The 20,849-nt window shown below is 41.4% G+C and overlaps 1 protein-coding gene across 1 annotated transcript in view; it reads left to right on the forward strand.

The window, feature by feature from the left end:
- LOC128939981 (contactin-3-like) overlaps positions 1–20,849 on the forward strand; it is a 98,308-nt gene that overhangs the window by 29,345 nt on the left and 48,114 nt on the right. Inside the window, exon 3 of the mRNA XM_054281301.1 lies at positions 15,834–15,929. Coding sequence (XP_054137276.1) covers positions 15,834–15,929 — 96 coding nt within the window. The remainder of the gene's footprint in view (positions 1–15,833; positions 15,930–20,849) is intronic.

Below are 20,849 nucleotides of genomic sequence, written 5' to 3' on the forward strand. Positions count from 1 at the left end.
GCCCTGGATTCATTGAGTCAGGGCAGCTCTGGGGGTGTGCAATGGAAGCAAAGACATTTTCCCTGCGCTCTTCAGAATGAGAAGAGACATTTATCCTGTATCAACAACCTGAAAATGGGACAGATTCATTCCTTGCCGCGATGTTTTGTGCTGGCTGGGAGATGATTCCAGCAAGCACTGATAAGAGAGTGTTTCCTGAGATAAACTGCTGACAGTAATGGTGCCTTGGCTTTTTGGGCAGGGGGTGTGTGACAGTTCTTTCTGCCTTCAGAGTTCACGAGAATTGCCTTTGATTGCAGCTGTAGCAAAACCCTAAATCTGAATTTGCTTGCGAGCCTTTGTAAAACTTTATTGCAGACCACAGACTGTAGTTAAAAGTGAGACAACCACATGGCTGACTCTATTTTTTTATGCATAATTTATATATAAAATCTGAAGATTCACCTCCAATTTCCCATCTGCATCCACAGCATTGCTGCAAAGGGGGCATATTTCAGCTTTTTCAAGAATTTGCCTAGTGAGTGACAGCAGTGAGCAACATAATGGGAAATATTACTTCTAATTCATTTTTTAAAGTTTTTTGAATCTTAACGTGAAATATTGTATTCTGTAAAGAGATTCTGAGGAGAAAATGAAATTACATAAAAGCAAAGAGGAAATGAGGGGGAAAAAGCAGTTGTTTCAGATCATAACCTCATTGGTGGGGGTGACAGTTTCAATTCCATCTGAGTTCTCTCCAGTTCTCATCCTTTTTATGTAGGATTAAGTAACAGTTTTTGTCTTCTTATTCCCATAGCAACCTTATCTCTCTTTATTTTTTTGATGTAAATCTGCTTGTCTCTTGCTATCTTTCAAAGCTTGTGCATGAATAGCTTGTGAAGGAGAGGAGCATGGCAAGGAGAGAGCAGAGACTTTTTGGCATAGAAAATAAGAGAATATTTTGGAGCAAAAAATAGAGAGCTCAAAAACCACTTTTTTCCTTGCAAAGCTATTTAGTACATCGTTTTCCCATGTAGTTTTTTTCATGAAGGCTAAAGCTTTGGTGCTGTTTTAGGATGTTGTGTGAGCTTAACTCCAACAGTTTAGGCCAGCCTGAAATACAGATTTAATGCTCTGTAGCACTATAACTTGGGAAAAGTTGGTTTCTATAACTTGGGACAAGTGCAGAGGTAAATCTTGCCTTGCCATGGTTTTTCTCCACATGGAGTCTCTTAGGAGAAGGTTGAGTGTCGCAGACACATCTTTTATGAAAAATCCTTTCCTTAGGATTTTTCCTTCTGAGAAGCTGAGAGGCCTCAGGAACAAAATGCAAACATTGGTTATCTGCTGCTGTGGGATGCAACGGGTGCATCTGGGATTGGTCTCATGGGGTTGTTTGTAATTAATGGCCAATCACAGTCAGCTGGCTCAGACACAGAGCCGAGCCACAAATCTTTGTTATCATTCTTTCTGATTCTATTCTTAGCCAGCCTTCTGATGAAATCCTTTCTTCTATTCTTTTAGTGTAGTTTTAATGTAATATATATCACAAAATAATAAATCAAGCCTTCTGAAACGTGGAGTCAGATCCTCGTCTTTTCCCTCATCCTAAGACCCCTGTGAACACGGTCACAGTTGAGTTTTGGGCAGGACCCCCAGCTTTGTGTCCAGCACTGGTTCAATGCTGGTGCTCGAACGCTCAGGGTGCCGGGGATGAGGCTCCAGATCCCAACCCTGCTCATCCCAAAGGCTGCACATCCTCAAACAGGGGCAGCTGCTGCTTGCCCTCAGGCATTAAATGAAGTTAGAAAATGCAGCTTTTCCTTTGTCTCCCTACATCTTTTTTTCCTCTTAAATACTTAATTTGATTGAACTTGCTTAATATGTGTCTGAAGTGCAAGGGAGACACTGGACACCAGTATGGTTTTATATTTTTAGACTTTATGCCTAAATTCTATAATCTTTTTAACAGGAGCCTTTTGAAATGCTGGCTTCATTTCTATAAGAAATATTTATAAATGACAAAAAATTTTGGCATTTCCCGCACAGCTCCCCTCACCTGGTAAAGCTTTAAATCAAAAATACTTTAATTCTTTTGTGTGTGTGCTTGGTTTCTTTGTTTAAGAAAAGTAGTGATGTTCCTTAGGACTTTTTGCATTGCAGGACTGTTCTTAAAACTCTGATATATGGATTATTTGGGAAAACAGAACATATATTCACTAAAGAAATCAAAGCAAGTCCTTGCTAAGGAAAGTATTTCAGCCCTTGATTTGTTTGTCAGAATTACCCTAATGGGGTCTTGTTAGCCCGTTTAACATGCTCCTGATAATATTAAGATAATAGTTAAAAATGTTTACATTACATTAATACCCCATTAAGGGCCTGATCTGAAGCCCATTGAAGTTAATAGGAATGTTCAGTAGGCACTGAACGCTTTGATCTCTCAACTGTACTTTTTGCAAGTTAGAAAAAAAAATCAAACATGAAAATTGTTCCAGTCAACAGAAACACGACTGTGCTGTGCCCTGCCCCACCCTTCGTGGCTCATAAAGCTCTTGGATCTGGAGCCTCCTCAAACTGAAATAAAGATTTACAATATCAATTTGGAACGTGTTTTGACAGCACCAGGCTGTGATGTAGAAAAAAGGGTGTTGTTAAAAGGGTTTGGATGAGGAGCTGAAATAAGGGAAGGCTTGGCTGGGTGGCTGAGAAAATTTGACTTTATTTAGTAGATATATGGTTTGTTTTTCTTTTTTTTATTTATTTTGAGGTGTGGAGTGCCCTGCCATGGTTTTAGACAACATTACATTATTTAAAGAACACCTTCAATAAGATAGGGCAGACGTCCTTTGCTTTTGAGGTCACTTGGAAGATGTACAGAGGAGAATTTAGGAATGTGGTTTAGTGGGACTTGGCAGTGCTGGAGACTCGAGACTCTTGGAGATCTTTCCCAGCCTAAATGATGCTGTCATCTATAACAAGCACAGATCTTGTGATCTGCAGAATTACTCTGACATTCAGTGAATTTATAAGAAATACACAGCAAAGTTTGGCTGAATTAACCCCTGGCTGCAGCCCAATAAATGTGGACAGATTGCAAATAACAATTTCAGTGCCTTCACTGGGTATCACCTTGCTTTAAAGATACTTTTTCAGAGTTCCAGCTTGCTGCCAGCTTGTGTATTTTGCTTTCTGATGTTCATTACAAAGCCAAGTAGGCATCTTAAAACTGAAGCAGTGGAAGTTAGAGAGCTGCTCCTGTTACACTGCATTGCTGGTGTCTCTGTTCTGGTATTGATTATGTATTTATGTCTTGTTTTTCATCCACTGTGGCACTGAGCAGTTACAGAGAGCCCAGGCTGGGACTTGTGGGGAGTCTCATTTAATAACCAAGGAAATTCTCTGTACTTATGAGAAGGGATGCAGTACTTGATTTTATTTTCCTGTTATTGCTTCTCTCAGCCCTGTGCAGCGAGACATCTTCTCTCTTTTTTTATGGAGCTGTATTTTTTCAGCCCATGACTTTTTATTCAATTGTAGTTAAGGATATATTTCTGAGGATTACATCACCCTGCAAGGAGCAGTGTGGCTTGGGCTGGGGATCAGGCTGCACACGGAGCATCTGCCACGGAACAATTCTGCTCAGATACCACAAAAAGATTTGAGGTCTCCTTGTTTTTTGGGGATTTTCTCCTTACTTGCATGTCTCAATCTATTAAACTCTCCTCAGCAGCATTTGCACTTTATTTATGTCTCTAAATGGAGTAGCAGAACTCAGCTATTTCTCAGGAGTTGTTTTTTTTATTCCACTCCTGCAGCCTCTGCTGTTGGATGGTCTGATGCTGCATTTATTAATCTGTGCTGTTGCTTGCTTAGGTGTAATCCTGTTCAGCCACATTTATTCACCCACTGAAGGATGTGCACATTGGTCCATCATGGCATATTAAAGGTTTGCCTCCTCCTGCCACAGCTGTCATCTCTGTGACCCCTCAGTACACTAACAGTCTTCCACATAATTTTGCTTTCATTCAAGTGTAATGCCATTACTGTGGAGGCAGACAGAATGCAATTCTCTAAAGATCTTGTCTCATTCCCTTCTCTTCCAGGGAGGTTAATGTGCTCAGATGATCCCTGCCTTTTCTTTTTGCTCTCTTGCTGCAAGAAGTGCAAAAAAATAGTGTTCCTGTGTAATCTGTTTGGACTGGCTTTTGGGGGATGTTGCAGGCTGGGAAGATGAACTCACCAGCTGGGTAGAAACTCTCTTGAACACTTGTGTTTCAAATGCCTTCATTTGTTTCCCTAGCACTTTTTATTTCTGCAGCTTTTCACAAAAATGTTATACAGATGTTTTCCTGAAATGGAAGTAACTGAGTCAAAACCTCTTTACCCAAAACAAGCTAAGCCAGGTTGAAATATTAATGATGTGTGGGAATCACTTTAGTCTGAACTTGCAGCAGTGTTTTGTCCCCAGCCATTTGTCATTTACAAGTGGCACCACTGCGGGAAAGCCCCATCCTGCAGGGAATGTCTGCAGGGGCAGCGCTGGGGTCTCAGGGATTCCTGATTTTGGGAATGAGAGCTGGGAGGGGATGGCCAGAAAGGAATCCTAATCCTGTCCCTGGGTGCAGGTTCCCTGGGTGAACTTACTGTCATTGTCACAGCTAATGACTTGGAATGGCATTGATTGCCCCTACTGTACACACTGCTGTTTTACCCACTAATTAAGTTAAAAAATCAAATGAGGCAGTGATTTGTTGGGTGTAGGGGCTGGGTCTGCCCTGCCACAGCCTCTCATCTGCTGGCTGAACTCTTGTGTGTGATTTGCCAGAGGCTTCCCTGAGCATCAGATGAGAGTATGAGTGTGTGATATGATGCTTTTGATTTTTAATAATCTGATCTTAACAGTGGTAGTTTGCATTTCCTTATTATCCACCTTTGCATTCAGCTGGTTTTGAACCTCTGATTTCTTACCACATCTCTCTTCCTGATTTTATTTCAGATTCTTTTCAGAAGAATTTTTATGCTGCTTTAGTTAGCAAAATGTAGCATTTTTCTCCTTAGTATTTCATAACTTCAGCTCTTAATAACACATGCTGCTCTAACTCACTCTTTCATCTTTTTCTGTATCTCTTTTTTGCTTCCATTTAAAAGTAACTTCGGCACCTCTTTAAGCCAATTGCATCTTGTCCCTCACTTATTTTTCTCCTATCTTTCCTGATGAGCATTCAGTGGAATTACTGTTTTATTTCTTCAAGAAACCTTATTGCCTTATAATGAATGAGTGGGGGAGGAAAGAAAAAATCAACTTATCTTGTGATTGCAGGTCTGAGCTTTATAACTAAAGTTGTGAGACCTGAACATCCTTGCAGAGTGTGGTGTTTTCTGATTCTGTGGCCAGGGTGGGATTGGTTTGTCCCATCCCAGAGTCTGGAGAGGCTGGCAGAGGGCTGGGAGCCTGGCACATGTGGGCACGGGGAGCTCCTGGTGTGCCATCAGTCTGTCTCTGCACAAGGTGACCCAGGAGCTCCAGGCACTGAGTGAGTTCTCACCATTTTGTGTAATGAATTTAATTTATTCCAAGTCACTCTTGCAAGGGTCTCCTGCTCTTGCTCCAGACTCTGCAGGTCCCAGTTCAGCCTGATCCTTGAAATAGAAAGCTCAGATGCAGTTTTGTTATCTCTTTACCCTTTGTTTAATTGTGTAATGATTATCGTTCATAAAGCAAAACCTGGGATTTATCTGCCTGGGGATTACACTGATTGGGTTTTCAACGTGCCTCTGCCACATCTGGGTCAGAGCAATGATTAATATTGAAAGAGAGCTTTTGTAACCAGGGTGAAGCTCTAGCACATGTCCTGAAAGGGCTGCTGTGATTTTAGAGAGGGGCACAAGTGGATGTGTGGCCGAGCACGGGGAATTTGGGCTTGATGACAAGCAGGTGGAATTTGTCACCCTGGCTGGGCTGATCAGCCTGGGCTTGTCACTGTCAGGAGCAGAGGGATGAAAGGTGGTGCTCACAGTGCTTAGAGTGGAGAATATCAGCTGTGCCAGAGGTTATTCAGAGCTCTGTGTTGTCTCACAGGTATCACAGCAGGGTTTTACTGCATGACCCCGGTGTTATCCCTTCCCCACTCTGCAATAGCTGACCTGGGGCTGTCATTCTGGCTTGGGCTTGCCTGGCTGCAGCCTTTGGGTTTGTCCTGCCTCAGAAGTGCCTCCAGGATCAAGAGCTTTGACCTTGTGGTGGGAGCATCCTGCAAAGAGCCGCTCTGGGCACCCCTGGAGCTGCCCCCAAATCCCTTCACCCCTCACCAGGGAGCCTGTGCTGCCTGTGGGAGCTGCTGATGGCAAATACACGTGTGAGAAAGTTATGTACACAGCTCCCCATCACCAGAACAGCAACCACGGGTCCAGCTGTGTGTGTTTGAGCAGCCACAAGTGGCCACTGCTCCTCTGGTTCCCCCAAACACAGAGCCAGAGCTCAGGGCCTGGGTGCACAATGGCCTCACTCCTTCCACTGAGCACTCAGGCTCTTGAAAAATAATTAAACACACTCAGCAGCACTTGAGAGGCTTCCAGGTAAGGCAGGAAAGTGGCTGCTTTAATAGCAGGAGGCCCTGGTGTGTGGTGGTGTTCGCAGGGGTCCCAGAATGAGGGAGGAGATGAGAATCTTGACTCCATGTTTCAGAAGACTGAGTTGTTATTTTATGATATATATTGTATTAAAAGAAAATTATATATTAAAACTATACTAAAGAATAGAAGAAAGGATTTCACCAGAAGGCTTGAACAGAATAGAAAATAATGATAATAAAATCTTGTGACTGACCAGAGAGACAGCTGACTGTGATTGGCCATGAATTAAAAACAACCACATGAGACCAATCCCAGATGCACCTATTGCATTCCACAGCAGCAGATAATCATTGTTTACATTTCATTTCTGAGGCCTCTCAGCTTCCCAGGAGAAAATCCTGGCAAAAGGATTTTTCAGAAAATATGAACACCATGACACTGGTGTGAGCCACAGTGCTGGAATCTCACTGATGGGGCTGCTGCTTTGTGCCTCTGCCAGCCTTTGTGGTCTTAGGCAACCTTAATTCTGGCATTTTCTACCTCCAAATAATTGAGTTTGCAGCCTCAGTGTGTTCTTTTAATTTTATTAGGGACTAGAGAGTAATAAGTTTGCACAATGCTGAATTAGGTTATGCAGTGGTTTTCTTCTGCTTTTCATTAAATAATTAATTAACAGCTTGTACTCGTGCACAGGCTGGAGATGTGACTTTGTTGGGAAGCTTCATCATTTGGCTTTCATCTTCAGCGCTGGAGAAATGATTTTGCCTCATGGACTCTTCCTTGGTCTGTCTCCTGGAGATAAAGTTCTAATTTTCATTTTTGCATTTTTTGTGACCTGGCAAATTAGTATTGTTTTAAACATCCCCACTGTCCACACCACAGTAACGTGGGGCTTCTTTCAATTTTTCTGCCTTATCTGCCACAGAAAATACCTGTTTTGCTTGTCAGCTGCAAATGACATCAGGGTAAGAAATGCCTTTCCCTGCACTCCTGTTCCTGAAGTCTGTAAGGAAATAACTCCAGCCTGTCTGCTTTAGCCACATTTTTGCAACTGTGAAGGAAGTGAACAAAATCTCTTCTGCTTTGCTTTGATGTGCTCCTGAACATCCATTAAGCTACAACCTCAGTGCTGCTGTATGGTGCTGGGATAGAAATAGATCATTTTTCTTATCTCTGCTGTCCTTCTGAGCCTGTTAATGTAGTCTAATCCCAGCGAGTAACCCCAGAGATTCACAGGCAGAAATGTTTGCAGCGATTTTGCAGAACCTGTTCTGTGCTGTGCTGACACCTTGGTGCTCACTCAGGTCCTGCTGGGCTGGAGAGGAGTCCAGGGCAGAGATTCAGAAATGGTGGGTTTGAACTTCACAGGGGCAATTCATGTCACTCCCAAATGCTGGGTTCAGGGTACTGAGTCTGAGGTGCTTTATTTGTCAGACGTGGAAATTCGCCCGCCCTTCCTTCAAATTGTGATGTGAACAGTTAATAAGTGAACTGTTCTTCCTATGAGCCAGGCGAATGTGCTCTGAAAACATATTACTTTTATTTCTGCCTCTTTCTCATCTTCAGTAATAGAATTAAAAGTTTAAATTTCTCCTAAATTCCTCTGTAAATATTATTTTTGTTACGGTGTGAGTCAATCCTTGCACCTTATCCTCTCTACAGCTTACTTTGAGTGGGTTATTGAATTCAGTTATGTAGAAATAGTCACCTTCTCCAGGTTCCCTTGTATTCCTTTTATTAAAGAGTTGAGGCATAACATACCTGAGGTTGAGAACCAGTAAAGAGGAGAATTACTAAAATAAATACAAAAAATAAAAGTCCATTAACATGTGTTAATGTCCAGTGTTTAACACATCCAGTTAAAAATACTGAACAGCAGCTGGACCTGGAAATAAACCCTAGAACAGAAAATGGCACAGGTGATTCTGTGAGTAATGGGTAAATGTTGTGTCTCTTATTCTTGGTTTATTATTTCACTGTTATGAAATAATTATTATTACACTGTTATTTTCAATAGTAATAATATATAAATACATTATATAATAATATAATACATATTATATATTATATATTATATATTATATATTGTATATCATATAGTATATTATATATTATATGATATATATGATAATATATAATATATAATATATTATATATTATGATATATAATTAATATATATAATATTATAATATATATAAAATATTTATATTCTATTATATTAATTTTTATTATAGTATATTAATTTATATCTAATATAAATTAAATAATATTATTCCACTGTTGATGGATAGGGAGATGATGTGTTTCATTGCACATACAACAAAATATTTCACATTATTTTTTGCTCAGCCCAGGTAGGGCCCCACATTTGGATGAGCACACAGCTGTCAGGAATGGCTGTGAACATTGGGTTTTTCTGCTGACTCAGGTTGGTGGTTTGGAGGTGTGGAGAGCAGCCAGGGTGGGACATGTGTGGGCAGGACACTTCTCCATCTGCTGGGTCTGCTCTTTGCCACTGTCACATCTGGGCTGGCCCAGGTGGCCCCTGTCAAAGCTGGGGTCTGTGCCAGCCGCTCCATACCCTGGAGACAGATCCTGCTTATCCAGGAATCCTTTCTGGTGATAGTTTTTAATACTCAGAGCAGAATCTGTGCATTTCTCTGTGTGGAAGGTTCCATCTCTGGAAACATAAAGGACTGAAGTCAGTGACAGTAAAAAAAATCCCAACAAATCCCACTGTCGTCAGCATGTTCCCAGTGCTTTCAAACTGTGCTGTTGTAGGATGGTTTTCATTGATTTATTTATTGAGGAAAGGCTTTTTGGGAACATTGCTGCATATTTAATAAATAAACAAACCTTCAGATAATTAGAGCTAGATCTGGCAGGGCTTTAGCCATCTGTTTGACAAATAAAATGTGAGTAGCCTGGTGTTCTTCAGCGCTAAACCTGCTTTGTGCTTGCGAGGCCTGGTGCTCACTGAATGCCAGGATGTTCTTAGGGCTTGTTTTGGGACTGTTAGAGGGAAGAAAAAAAAATCTGTGTTGCATCTGAGAAGTCGACTGTAGGATAATTTCCTTGAGCAAACATCCTTGCCTCCTGAGATATTCCTCAAACTGCTTGAATTGCTTTGTTCAGTGCTGTGTTTGCCTGGAGTTGAGTGGTAATTCCCAGATAATAGGAATTTATGAAAGGCATATTTTTGGAAATACCTATTGGAGAACATTTTTCTTTCAAAACATGCATTTCCCTAGTAACGCTCTTAGGGCTTGGTTTGGTTTTTTTTTCCCCAGTTCTTTCAGTGCATTTTTGCCAGTGCAAAACATGTTTTAAAAAAATACTCCTTGCTTATCAGATGTCGACTCAACTTTTATGCTACTAATATTATTTTTCTGCCTTTTTTTTTAATCTCTGCTGTCTCTGGTCCTTTCTTTCAGTTCCACAGAGCCCACAAATCACCTCATCCCTTTCTGTCCATCTTTCCCCTCATTATTGCAAATTCTTCTGCCTCTCCCCATGCTGGCATCTCCTGTTCACCACACTCTGATACACCTGTGCCAATTTATTTTTTAGCTTTTCCTGCTTGTGTTTATAAAACACAGACATTTGAATTATTCTCCTTTAATTGGTGTAAGAGCATTTAAATGTCTCCTGTTTCATGTTTTCCCGCACCTCAAGTTGATTCAGGGGAAGAGTTTCAAAGATTTGTAGGGGTTTTTTTGGTGTTGTTGGCTTGTTGTTCACGTGTGAGATATTCAGCAATTCATGGGATGGAAACAACCTGCAGGGTCTGTTCTGCACTGAGGTCTGCTGCATTTTATCGGCAGTATTTCTATGGATTTCTGTATTTCAAACTCAGTGGATTTCTGTGGTGTTCTATGGACACTCAGATGGGTTCTGACCTGAGCAGAGATGGGGACAATATTCCAAACTCAGAAGTTGTCTGAGTGGTATTTTGGGTGTAAAATGAGCCTTGAGGGATGGGAGGTTGTTCTGCTTGCTCTGTCGTGGAGCTTTCAGGGCATAAAATGCAAGTTCAGCCATGTGGCATGGAAGAAAGGGATTTTGTAGAGGTTGGTGTGCAATTCTGTGATTCCCCTGACCAAGTGAAACCCTGGAGCTGCTTCTGAATCTCTCCTCAAGTGACAAATCTGACGAGTGATGTTCACTCCTGCACTGTGAATATTTTGTCCTATCTCGTTCTGCCCAGCAGGAATTGATTACAGAGATAATTTTTGGTCTCATCCCTCGCTCCTAGCTCAGTGTGATTCTGCCAGGCTCCATCCAGGCCCTGGCAAGGCAGCAGGAGGTTTTTCACTGGCTCGCTTCAGCCCTGGTGTGGTGATTCCTGTTGGGGTTAACGGGCTGTGTATCCCAAATATCCTTGTGGAAAATAATTATGCAAAGTGCACGTTTAGTTTTGGGTGTCTGTCTAAAGAAGTACCAAGTTCATGGTCACTGGTATAGCCAATTTTGGGGTTTGGGGGGATGGGGAACAAGATTTGTTCATGCACACAGGTGGGTTAGGGGATGGTGGTGAAGGCTGCTGGGTTTTCTTATTTCTTTTTAAATAAGTGTGTTTGTTTTTTTCTTTTTAAAGAAACAAATTGGTGTTCCTCTGTTTTCTCCAGCAGTTCTCATTACCAGCATAGCTATTACAACGTGCTGAGGCTGTTATTTGCCCTCAAGAGCTGGGAGAGTGGAATTTCCGTTCTTTTAAATAATGTGACTTTTACCAGGGCGAGTGGGCTGTGAATTAGTGCTTCATTATGGGCTGACATCAAACAGAGTCCCCACTTCAGAATTACCCACTCAAGAAAACAGCTTAGATTTGCTTGTCTGACTCATTTAGGCACTTGAACATCCAATACAGAATTATACCTAAAGTACATTTAACAACTTCTGCTCCTTTGAATAGCAGTGGGTCTGATGCAGCAACACAATAAATATTTTCATGGCTATTAAGGCACAATTATGTTTGTAGAACTTGAATCCTTGTTCTGCAGTTTTCAAAACATGGTAGAATTACTAACAAATGTGTGTTGACAATAAAAAGCAATTGATATAAGTGTGATGACATGCTTGGGTGTTGCTGGACTTGGAGCTGGAAACTTGAATTAAAAAAAAATAAAACAGTTGGAAAACTGAATCCTGCTCCTCTCGCAGCGAATTCTGTGTATTCACTTGAAAAATAAGCGTTCTTTGTATTACTTAAAAAAATAAATAGGATTTGGGGCAGGTTCTAGCAGTGCCTGCAAATCTTACAGAGTTCCTGTGTACAGAACTGGTGTCTGGGGGTGAAATATCACAGAGGTTTCTTGACAAAACACCCCATAACTCAGCGTTGCCACACGCCAGCAGCTGTGTGTGTGGAGCAGCTTTGTCATCAGAAATGCTCTGGATTTTTCATAGCACCATGTTCTGTGTTTCTCCAAAGCATGGCTGTGTTGTTTGATGTGATCTTGGCCTGTCCCTTCTCAATTACATGAGATCACAAAACAGAAACCTCTGGGAGGTGCTTGCAGTGAACGTGGTCAGCAGCCTCTGAGATTGGTTCTGATTTATTCTTTTATTAAAATGTCACTGTTCTCAGTCTCATTTTGCTTACAGAGATGCTCCAGGTCATGTTTTCCTATCATGACTCCACAAAATTTTATTTTGTATTTTAATTGTCCTGAGTATCGCAGGGGTGTTCCAATGCAGCTGTTACAGGTTTGGTACATCACTGTCACTCCACATTTTGGAATCTTTCTCAGCCACTTGAAGTCTCAATGCTTGAGACTAAAAACTTGGCTTAATAAACTTGATAAACTCCTTGAAAGGAGGGAACCCAGTGGAATATGCAGTTTTCACATCCTTTTTGTATGGGTGGGAACTCGTTTTGTTGTTCTCACTTTGGGCAGAATCAAAGACTTTTCAACAAAGCTGAATTGTAGTTTTTCTCTCCATTTTATTGCAATGGTGTGTATATTTCAGTTAATACAACTTTATGGACTTGGTACTAAAGCAATGAGGCAAATACATGTGTTAGCAGGGGAAAGGAGCAGAAAATGCTGTTTCAGGAGTCAGAAAGCCTCAGTTGCTAATTTTAAACTTCCTTCTATATGGCAAACTATAAACAGGCAATAAAAACATTTAATTTGCAAATTACAGTTTTAGCTTTGTTTTTATGTTGGATTTTTTTCCCCTTGTAGTCAGGATTTTTGTAACATTTTCACCAAAATATTTTCAGTGGCAGGATTAGAGCCTTTGCCTGGTAGGGTTGAGTAATAAATTGTTCATTTTTTTCCATGAATAGTTGCTTTTCAGATGAAAGGAGATTAGAAGTGAGATGTAATAAATGCAAGGAGGAAGCGAAAAGAATAAGGCAAGAGAAACTAATGAAAGCACTTCAGTTTGGTGACCAGTTTGAGGGAGTTTTAAAGATCTGCTGATGGATAAACCAGTCTTTAGTCCAGCAGATAAAATACAGAAGCACTTTTTGTGTTTCTGGCCTTTTCTTTCAGTGATCAGTGGGATGTTGTCATCCCATGGGTGCTGGAAAGTGAATCCTGTTCTGACTCACCATTCCTCAAAACCATCTTCTGTCCTGATCTCTGCTCTTTGTTTCCAGTTATATTTTATCTATCAAGACAGATATTTCAGCAGGATGAGAGCCTCTGATTTCAGAGGGATACAGTTCAATCTGTAAAAGTAAACAAGCTGTGCCATTATTAGCCCACCTTTTAAGGGATTTTATTTACCCTGAGGACTTCATGTCCCTTCCCAATGAGTTCGTGTAATAATAAGTTTTGTTAGAAGACCCAGCTCTCCTCCCTGGCGTTATTGTGATTGCAATAGTGGCTTTATTAAAAAATCAAACAAAAACCCAACAAAGAAGCTCAAGGATAAACAATCACTCTTGATACACTTCCAAACATGTCTGGGTTTGACCTTCAGTCCTCTGAATCTGCTGCAGGAGCACCAGAAAATCAGACCAGCATCGTGTTCAGGAGCAGCCAGCGCTCTCCAAGGTCAGAGATTGGGACTTCACTGTGTAATGCTAATGAAGAGCCCTGCTCCTGTTCTGCATGCTGATTTTTCATTATCAAAGCTGTGCCCGACAAGAGAATACAGAAGTTTGTATAGAGAAATTGAGTGCTGGTATTTGGGCAGCTGTGTGATGGTGGTTGAGTTGCTCTGGAAGGTGGGATGGGGAACTTCATTCTAATTTGTGGAAAATTATTCTTTTATTGCAGCATGGCTCATATTCTCCATTTTTGCATGGATATGCATTGCTTCTTGTTTCCCCAAAAACTGTTTATCTTTGACAACAGTCTTCACCTGCAATCAATGATTAATAATTCAAATTGCCTTCCCAATCCTCCAGCATATCCCACATCCCTTCCCAAGGTGCTCCCAACCCAATCCCATCCTGCCCATAGGATTTGTTGGACAACACACTCAAGGAAGGTCCTGAAGGTCTGTAGTTGCAATAAATGAGCACATGGGCTTAAAAACCCATTTCAGTTATGGAAATGGTATTATTTGAGATTTATGACCTCTGATGGTTGTGATGTAAGAGGGCACAATGTGGTTTAAATGATTTTTTTGTGTAAAATATTAATTCTTTGGGTGTGATTCATCTTGGAACAGAACAGTGTGTGTTCTCTGAGGTGCTGTCAGCTCCTGGTTTTTCCTTCCATGGCTCTGAGGAATGGTGTTGGGGCACCTGATGAATGTATAATGTTATGGGAGAAAGAGCAAGGTGCTGGAAAGGCCTGAAACAATAATTTAGGGCTGTGCTGTTTTGATCCCTGAGTGAAATCACTTTGGCTGGGGTTTTATGTGACTTCTCCATCACATCCAGCAAAAAGATCTGAGTTTATTCTGTGGATGCCTGCGTGGAAATTCACATGGAAAGCTGAAAACAGCCCTTCTAAGAAATGTTCTGTGAACTTTATGTGTACTAACAAAGGATTGTACAATACTCTCTTACTGCAGCATTTTTTAAAGGAAGCATTGAAATTCTGGTCTCTCTTATTCAGTGCTTTCACTGTAACAGCTGTTGCTTTGCAGTAATAAAAAATGCTGTATTTTGGGGAAATAGCTGCTGTGGGTCAACTCACTGCTCCTATTATGCTTGGTTATAAAGACAGCTTTATTTAAAGACTGTGTTCGTTTAGCATCCTATGCAAGCTTATAAACATTTTTTTTTTCAATTGTCTTCTGTTATGGAAATATTGTATGGTTTATTTATGGAAAAGCCTTTGTAAGTGTAGGACTTTGATCTTGGTTTGTATTACATGTTGTATTTAGCTTAATTTAGTTTAAGGGTATAATGAGGCCCAACTTTCTTGGATCTTGACTCACCAGGTAGAGGGAAAGCCTGTATAAATTTATGATAAAACATTTACATTTATGGAAACTGAAGTGTTTGCTTCCCCCCAAGAAGTGCTGGACAATGCTGTGTATGATTTTTGGGGTGTCCTGTGAAAGACAAGGAGATGGACTCAATAATCCTTGTGGATCCCTTCCAACTCAGAGTGTCCTGTGATCCTTACACAGCTTAAAATAATCCCAGAGACCTGAGGCCAGCCGAGCAGAGCCCTGGGTCAGCACACCGAGGAGCAAAGCTCTGCCTTAGTGAGCTGTGCCTTAGTGATGCTCCAGGGGATTCTCCTGCAGGAATGTGCTCCAGGAGCTTCCTTGCTCTTGGGAAAGATCCATGTCTGTTTGCTGAATAGCTGTTAGTAGTGGAATTTTACACTGGACATGGCAGCTTGATGCTGTTCATCATTTCCAAAGAGTGGATTAAGGATTCATTTTTAAGTCATTGGCTCCTTTTTGGTTATCAAAGTCAGGGTAGCAGAAGCCAGGCATAAGAACAGAATTAGCCACAGGATCTGATCAGTTATTTTACTGCAGATTACATCCCTTCAGCACTAATTCTGTCATCCCCCCTTGTGCCAGGCAGCCTTTGCTTCTGCAGGGGCTGTGCTGAGTCTGCAGACCGAGAGATGGGATTGCCAGGATTTGGGAATGCCAGGATTTATGAATGCCAGGATTTGGGATTGTCAGGATTTGAGAATGCCAGGATTTGGGATTGTCAGGATTTGGGAATGCCAGGATTTGGCATTTTCAGGATTTGAGAATGCCAGGATTTGAGAATGCCAGGATTTGGGATTGTCAGGATTTAGGAATGTCAGGATTTGGGATTGTCAGGATTTGGGAATGCCAGAATTTCAGAATGCCAGGGTTTCAGAGTGTCACTGTGCTGTCTGTTGGTGTTCCCTGGCAGATGTGGAGAGCTCCAGGACGAGGATGAGGAGCGCGGTGTCGGTGCGCGAAGGCCAGGGCGTCGTGCTGCTCTGTGGGACCCCGCCCCGGGCTGGAGGTAAGGGGGACCCTGGGCTGGTGGGGCTGGGCAGCATCCCTGGAGTGCTAACAATCAGAATTATAATGAAATCTTGAGTTCTGAGTAAAAGCAGAGAGAAAGAAACCAAAAACAAAGGAGGGGGGAGGGAAGTATTTAGGAGGATTTACTTTTATCTCGTTCCCAGTAATTTCTGTGCACTTAATGTGTCTGGTTTTTATGGGATTTCTTGTAATTAATGGAGTATCTTCTAGAGTTGCATTCTGCCCAATTTCACAATTGCTGAGGCTCAGTGAATCCAGTTTTCCCCGTGAGCAGAGAATTGCAGGTTGCCTTGAGCAGTGCCTGTGTTCTTGCAATCAAGACATTCTGTGGTGGGGTGGAATGATGCTGTGTAATTTAAACCACTGCTGCACTCAGGGGGTGAGAAAAGTGGATATATGGATTCTTGGTGGACCAAAAGTTGCAAGTGCATTTCTTCCCTCATTCTGCATCCTCAGGCTGGGACTAATTGCTATTGAGCCTCCAGTAATATCTGGAAGGAACTGGTTTTATTGTTTTTAATTGATACGGTGTGTCATTATTGAAGGGCTGTGATGTTAAACATTGGATCTGATTGCAAAGACGAGGTGATAAAAGCTAGACATTATATTCAATAATATAGGTGTTGTGGCCTCATAAATTTGGCAGAGTCCAAGCAGACACAGCCATAAAGTGGCAATTTTACAACTGTCTGAGCTTGCAGAATTTTTCCCCCTCTAAACTGATACATACCCTTAAATCATCTTTATAGCCTTGCAGCAGCTTTGTCTTTCAGCAGCTGAGGAAATGGGTCATTCTCCCAGCTATCTATAAGAATTAGAATGATTAAATTTTCCTTCTAGATGCAGCCCCAGGGCTGAACTGGCCCAGCTGTTCCTACAGCTGTGTCCTGTGTGTGGGTTTGCACCCAGAGGTGATGGCCAAGCTGAGGCAACACTGCCTGGCTCTGGCAGGGTTTCAGTTTGAGGTGTGGAGCAGGAGGTGATGCCAGACGTGCTCCTGGTGCTGGGAACAGTGGCTGGGAGAGGTGAGAATTCCCTCTGCAGTCAGCAGATGGGAGGTGATTGACACCCCCACACTAATTGTGGTGTTCACGCAAAAACAGAGCCGAGCTCTCCCAGAGTTACCAAATGGCATTGAGAAATGCTACCAGAATTATTTCAAATCCTTGAATCTGTCTGAGAGTTGGAGGATTAAATGTTCAAGTTTTCAGGAGATGTGGAGCAAGGTGGGAAAAAACCCTTTCTTCACTGGAATAAAGCTGTAGCAAGGTGACACCAAACAGCCCTGCAGGGTGGGATGCAGGGCAGGAAACCTGGGATAAAACATCCAGCCAGGAAGCAGAAGTGGTTTGTTAGCAAGAGCAGGGATGGTTTAGGACCAGCTAACCTGGCCCTCAGGGATGTTCAGCCCTTTCCAGATCACTGATCTGACTCTTTTTTTGTACTTGGAGTCTGTATTTATTGCGCTGAGCTATCAAATAATTCCAGACAATGCTAATTCTAAAAACGTGCTCCACCAGTTTGTTTCCTCTCCCCCTGTAGCCCCCAAAATACTCTGCTTTTGTTTTCTGGTGTGTTGTGCAGTTTCTAAGATCTTGCTAACTTAATTGCACTTATTTCTTGCATTCTCTGCAAAGAGTTTGCAAGAAGAGACTTGATTAAATAGTGATTATTCCTCCATGTACAGCATCCCAGTTACAATAGAAAGCAATGCTCATCCCCAAAGAAATGCCAGCTCACAGTATGGAAAAGGAAAATTGCTTCCCTTCTGCAATTTATCATATTTTTTTCCTTGCTTATCTTAGGCACAGATATTTACATAAGTCATGTGAATACCCCTTTTCAACAGGGAGCAAATTATTCCTGCAGTGAGCAGTGGTTTTGTCCTTTTGAGTGTGCAGTTCCAGCTCCTCTGGCCTGTGGACACCCAGCATTAAACCAACAATGAAACTCCATTTACGAACCACAAATCTCTTTCTTTTAAGTTACCACATTTCCCCTTTCTGGAAATTAAATAAAATTCCCTTTTTTAGCAGTCTTGTTTGGGATTCACTGAGTGGAAGATTTGGTAAATGACTGGATTTGAGTGTGAAGACTTTTTGCCCCAAATATTTTTCTGGTCCAGGCTGGTTTTATGTTAAATACCCAAAGTTGTGCCATAATTGAGCAGTGATGTTTGGATAATTAAGATGGTCATCTGTCATCGTTCTGCATGGCCATACTTCTGGATCTTTGAATGCTGTTGCAGGGAACCTGTTAAAATACCCTTTTTTTGCCACCAAAAATCAGCAGTTCATCTCACCCACATGCTCCAAAGGTAAAATAGTGTCAAAATTGGATTTATGTATCTCTCCTGCTACTTTACTTTTCCAGTTGTTACAACCTTTAAATTGCACTGAAATCTCTACAGCTATTTTGACTTTTTACTGTGTTACTGTGATGTCTTTAATGGTTTTAAAGGGCTGTCAATCCAACAAACATCTCAATATCCCAAACCTAATGTTGGACACAGTTAATGTGCAGCTGGTTAAAAAACATTCATGTGATGCTAATTTTTGCCCATTCTGCCAAGAATGGGGAAAGCTAGACATATGGAGATCTAAAAATGATTTTTCTCTGCTACTGATTTTGTTCCAAAATTGGTATCTAACGAGTGACAAAGCCCTCAGTAAAGCAAATCTGAGTTCCTGTAGGGTTTTACCTCCTGTTACTACTGAACTGTATTGTGATTATTGTGTAGCTCCTCTTCAGTTGTTATTTCTGTTCCTGTATATTGTGATTTATATTTGTTTAGTACAGTCAGTTTTCCTCAGCTGACATTGATTTTGGATTTATGAGGTGTTTCTGCTCTTTGAGAGAGGAGCAGGCAATGAGGCATGGTCCTTTTGTGTTGTCTGGGGTGGCTTAAAGCTGCTTTATACACAGAGAAAAAGATGATTTTTAATGGTAGAAGTGAAGATTTGCTTGATGGTTATTTGAACATTTCAACAAATTTTGGTTTGCCTGAAAAAACTCAACATTAGTTATACATTGGTGTACATCCTGCTGCATTATTCCCATGGAGAATGTGACCATAACCCAATAAATAAATAAATTTATTTGAAAAACCAAAACCCAAGAAATTAAATAAATAACAAGAATTTTGTGGAACTGTTGCTTGGAAATTGCAAGGAAATTCTGTATTCCTAATGAGCCTTGTGTGCTCTGTGTTCCTGTTTCACGCGGTGTGGCAGGGACGTTCCTGCATGGATAAAGCAGCAAGGATTTGTCCTCCCTCTTCATGTAACTCCCTGATAAATGTGGGTTTAATCCATAAATGAGGCAGGATTTGAAGGGCAGGGATCAATTCAGCTCACAGGATATTGTGTCAGAGTTGTGACATGCTGATAGGAAATAATATTAGATCATGGAAAAATAGATCCCAGTTTATTGCTCAGTGTTTGCCGTGACAAATCCTTCACTGAATAATGTCATGTCTGTTCCAAATGAGTGTTTAGACTTGCAAATTTTTGCTCATGCCTCTTGTATTGCCATTTGGAGACCTGCAAGTTCCAGCAGGGCTCTGCTTCATGAATAACATGGCATGGAAAGAGTCTCAGATGCCAGAAATATTTGGATGCTCTGATTGCTTCTCTTCTGCAACTCTTGAATAGCAACGTGCTGTTTTTTCAGGGAACTGTAAGTTGAATTAATTGTATGTTTTTGGCTTTGGAAACGTTTTATTCCTTTAAAACAAAGTGAAGTTAAACAGGTGCGATTCCAGAATAGGATTTCTGTCCTACTGCAGTGTCACAGACATATTTTATAAAAAATCCTTTCATTAGGATCTTTTCTCCTGAGAAGCTGGGAAGCTTCAGCTTCTCCATGTTTTGCTGCTTTGGAGTGTGATTTGGAGAATTGTTTACCCAGCACATGAATTGTTTTTACTTGATGACCAATGACAGCCACCTGTGTCGAGGCTGTGAGCAGCCACGAGATTTTATTATCATTCCTTTCCTTTGCTAGGCTTCTGGTGACATCCTTTCTTCTTTTCTTTTAGTATAGTTTTAATATATCATTTTCTTTTAATATAATGTATATCATAAAATAATAAATCAGCCTTCTGGAACATGGAGTCAGATCCTCATCTCTTCCCTCACCCTCAGACCCCTGTGAGCAGCACCACAGTGTACAGGAGTGTTTTGGGTTGGAAGAGACCTTAAAGATGGGATTCCACCCCATGGGCAGGGACACCTCCCACTGTCCCAGGAGTCCCCAAACCCCAATGCCAGCCTGGCCTTGGGCACTGCCAGGGATGCAGGGGCAGCCACAGCTGCTCTGGGCACCTGTGCCAGGGAACAATTCCCAATATCCCATCTAAACTCCCCTTTCCCCATCCTGTTTTGCACCTTTGCTTCCTGCTGCCATTGCAGGCTGTGGATGACACACGCCTGGGCATCAGGAATAAACCACACTTGGAAAGGTTCTTGCACAAAAATGCATTTTGAGGAGAGTGGTACCTTGAATATTGTAAGAGCATTGGCCTTGGAAATGGCTCCATAGTGTTCCTGTGCTGTTTCAATCTGCCAAGGAGAAATGGCATTTTTATTTAAAAACATATTTTTCAATAGTCCTGCTGGTGTCATCATCATCATCTGCACAAATTTCAGCTGACAGTTTGAAATCAAATGGTACCTGAGAGACACTTATGTTTGTCCATATGAGGGGAAATAATACATGTTCACAGCTGGATCTTCCAGTGATTTCTACCTGCCAGAGCATTATTTTCACCACCAGTACCAAACCAGTGCTGCAGAGACACTGTGCTGTACACTTTGTCAAATGCAGTCATTCTGAAGCTCTTTTTTCTTTTGATAAACCTGTTTTCCAGACTGAGGTAATCCAGGCTGAAATTGTT

Source organism: Melozone crissalis, unplaced genomic scaffold (genome assembly GCF_028551555.1).
Source record: "Melozone crissalis strain CALT ecotype California unplaced genomic scaffold, PUWL_Pcris_2 ptg000029l_1, whole genome shotgun sequence".
NCBI classification, from domain to species: domain Eukaryota; kingdom Metazoa; phylum Chordata; class Aves; order Passeriformes; family Passerellidae; genus Melozone; species Melozone crissalis.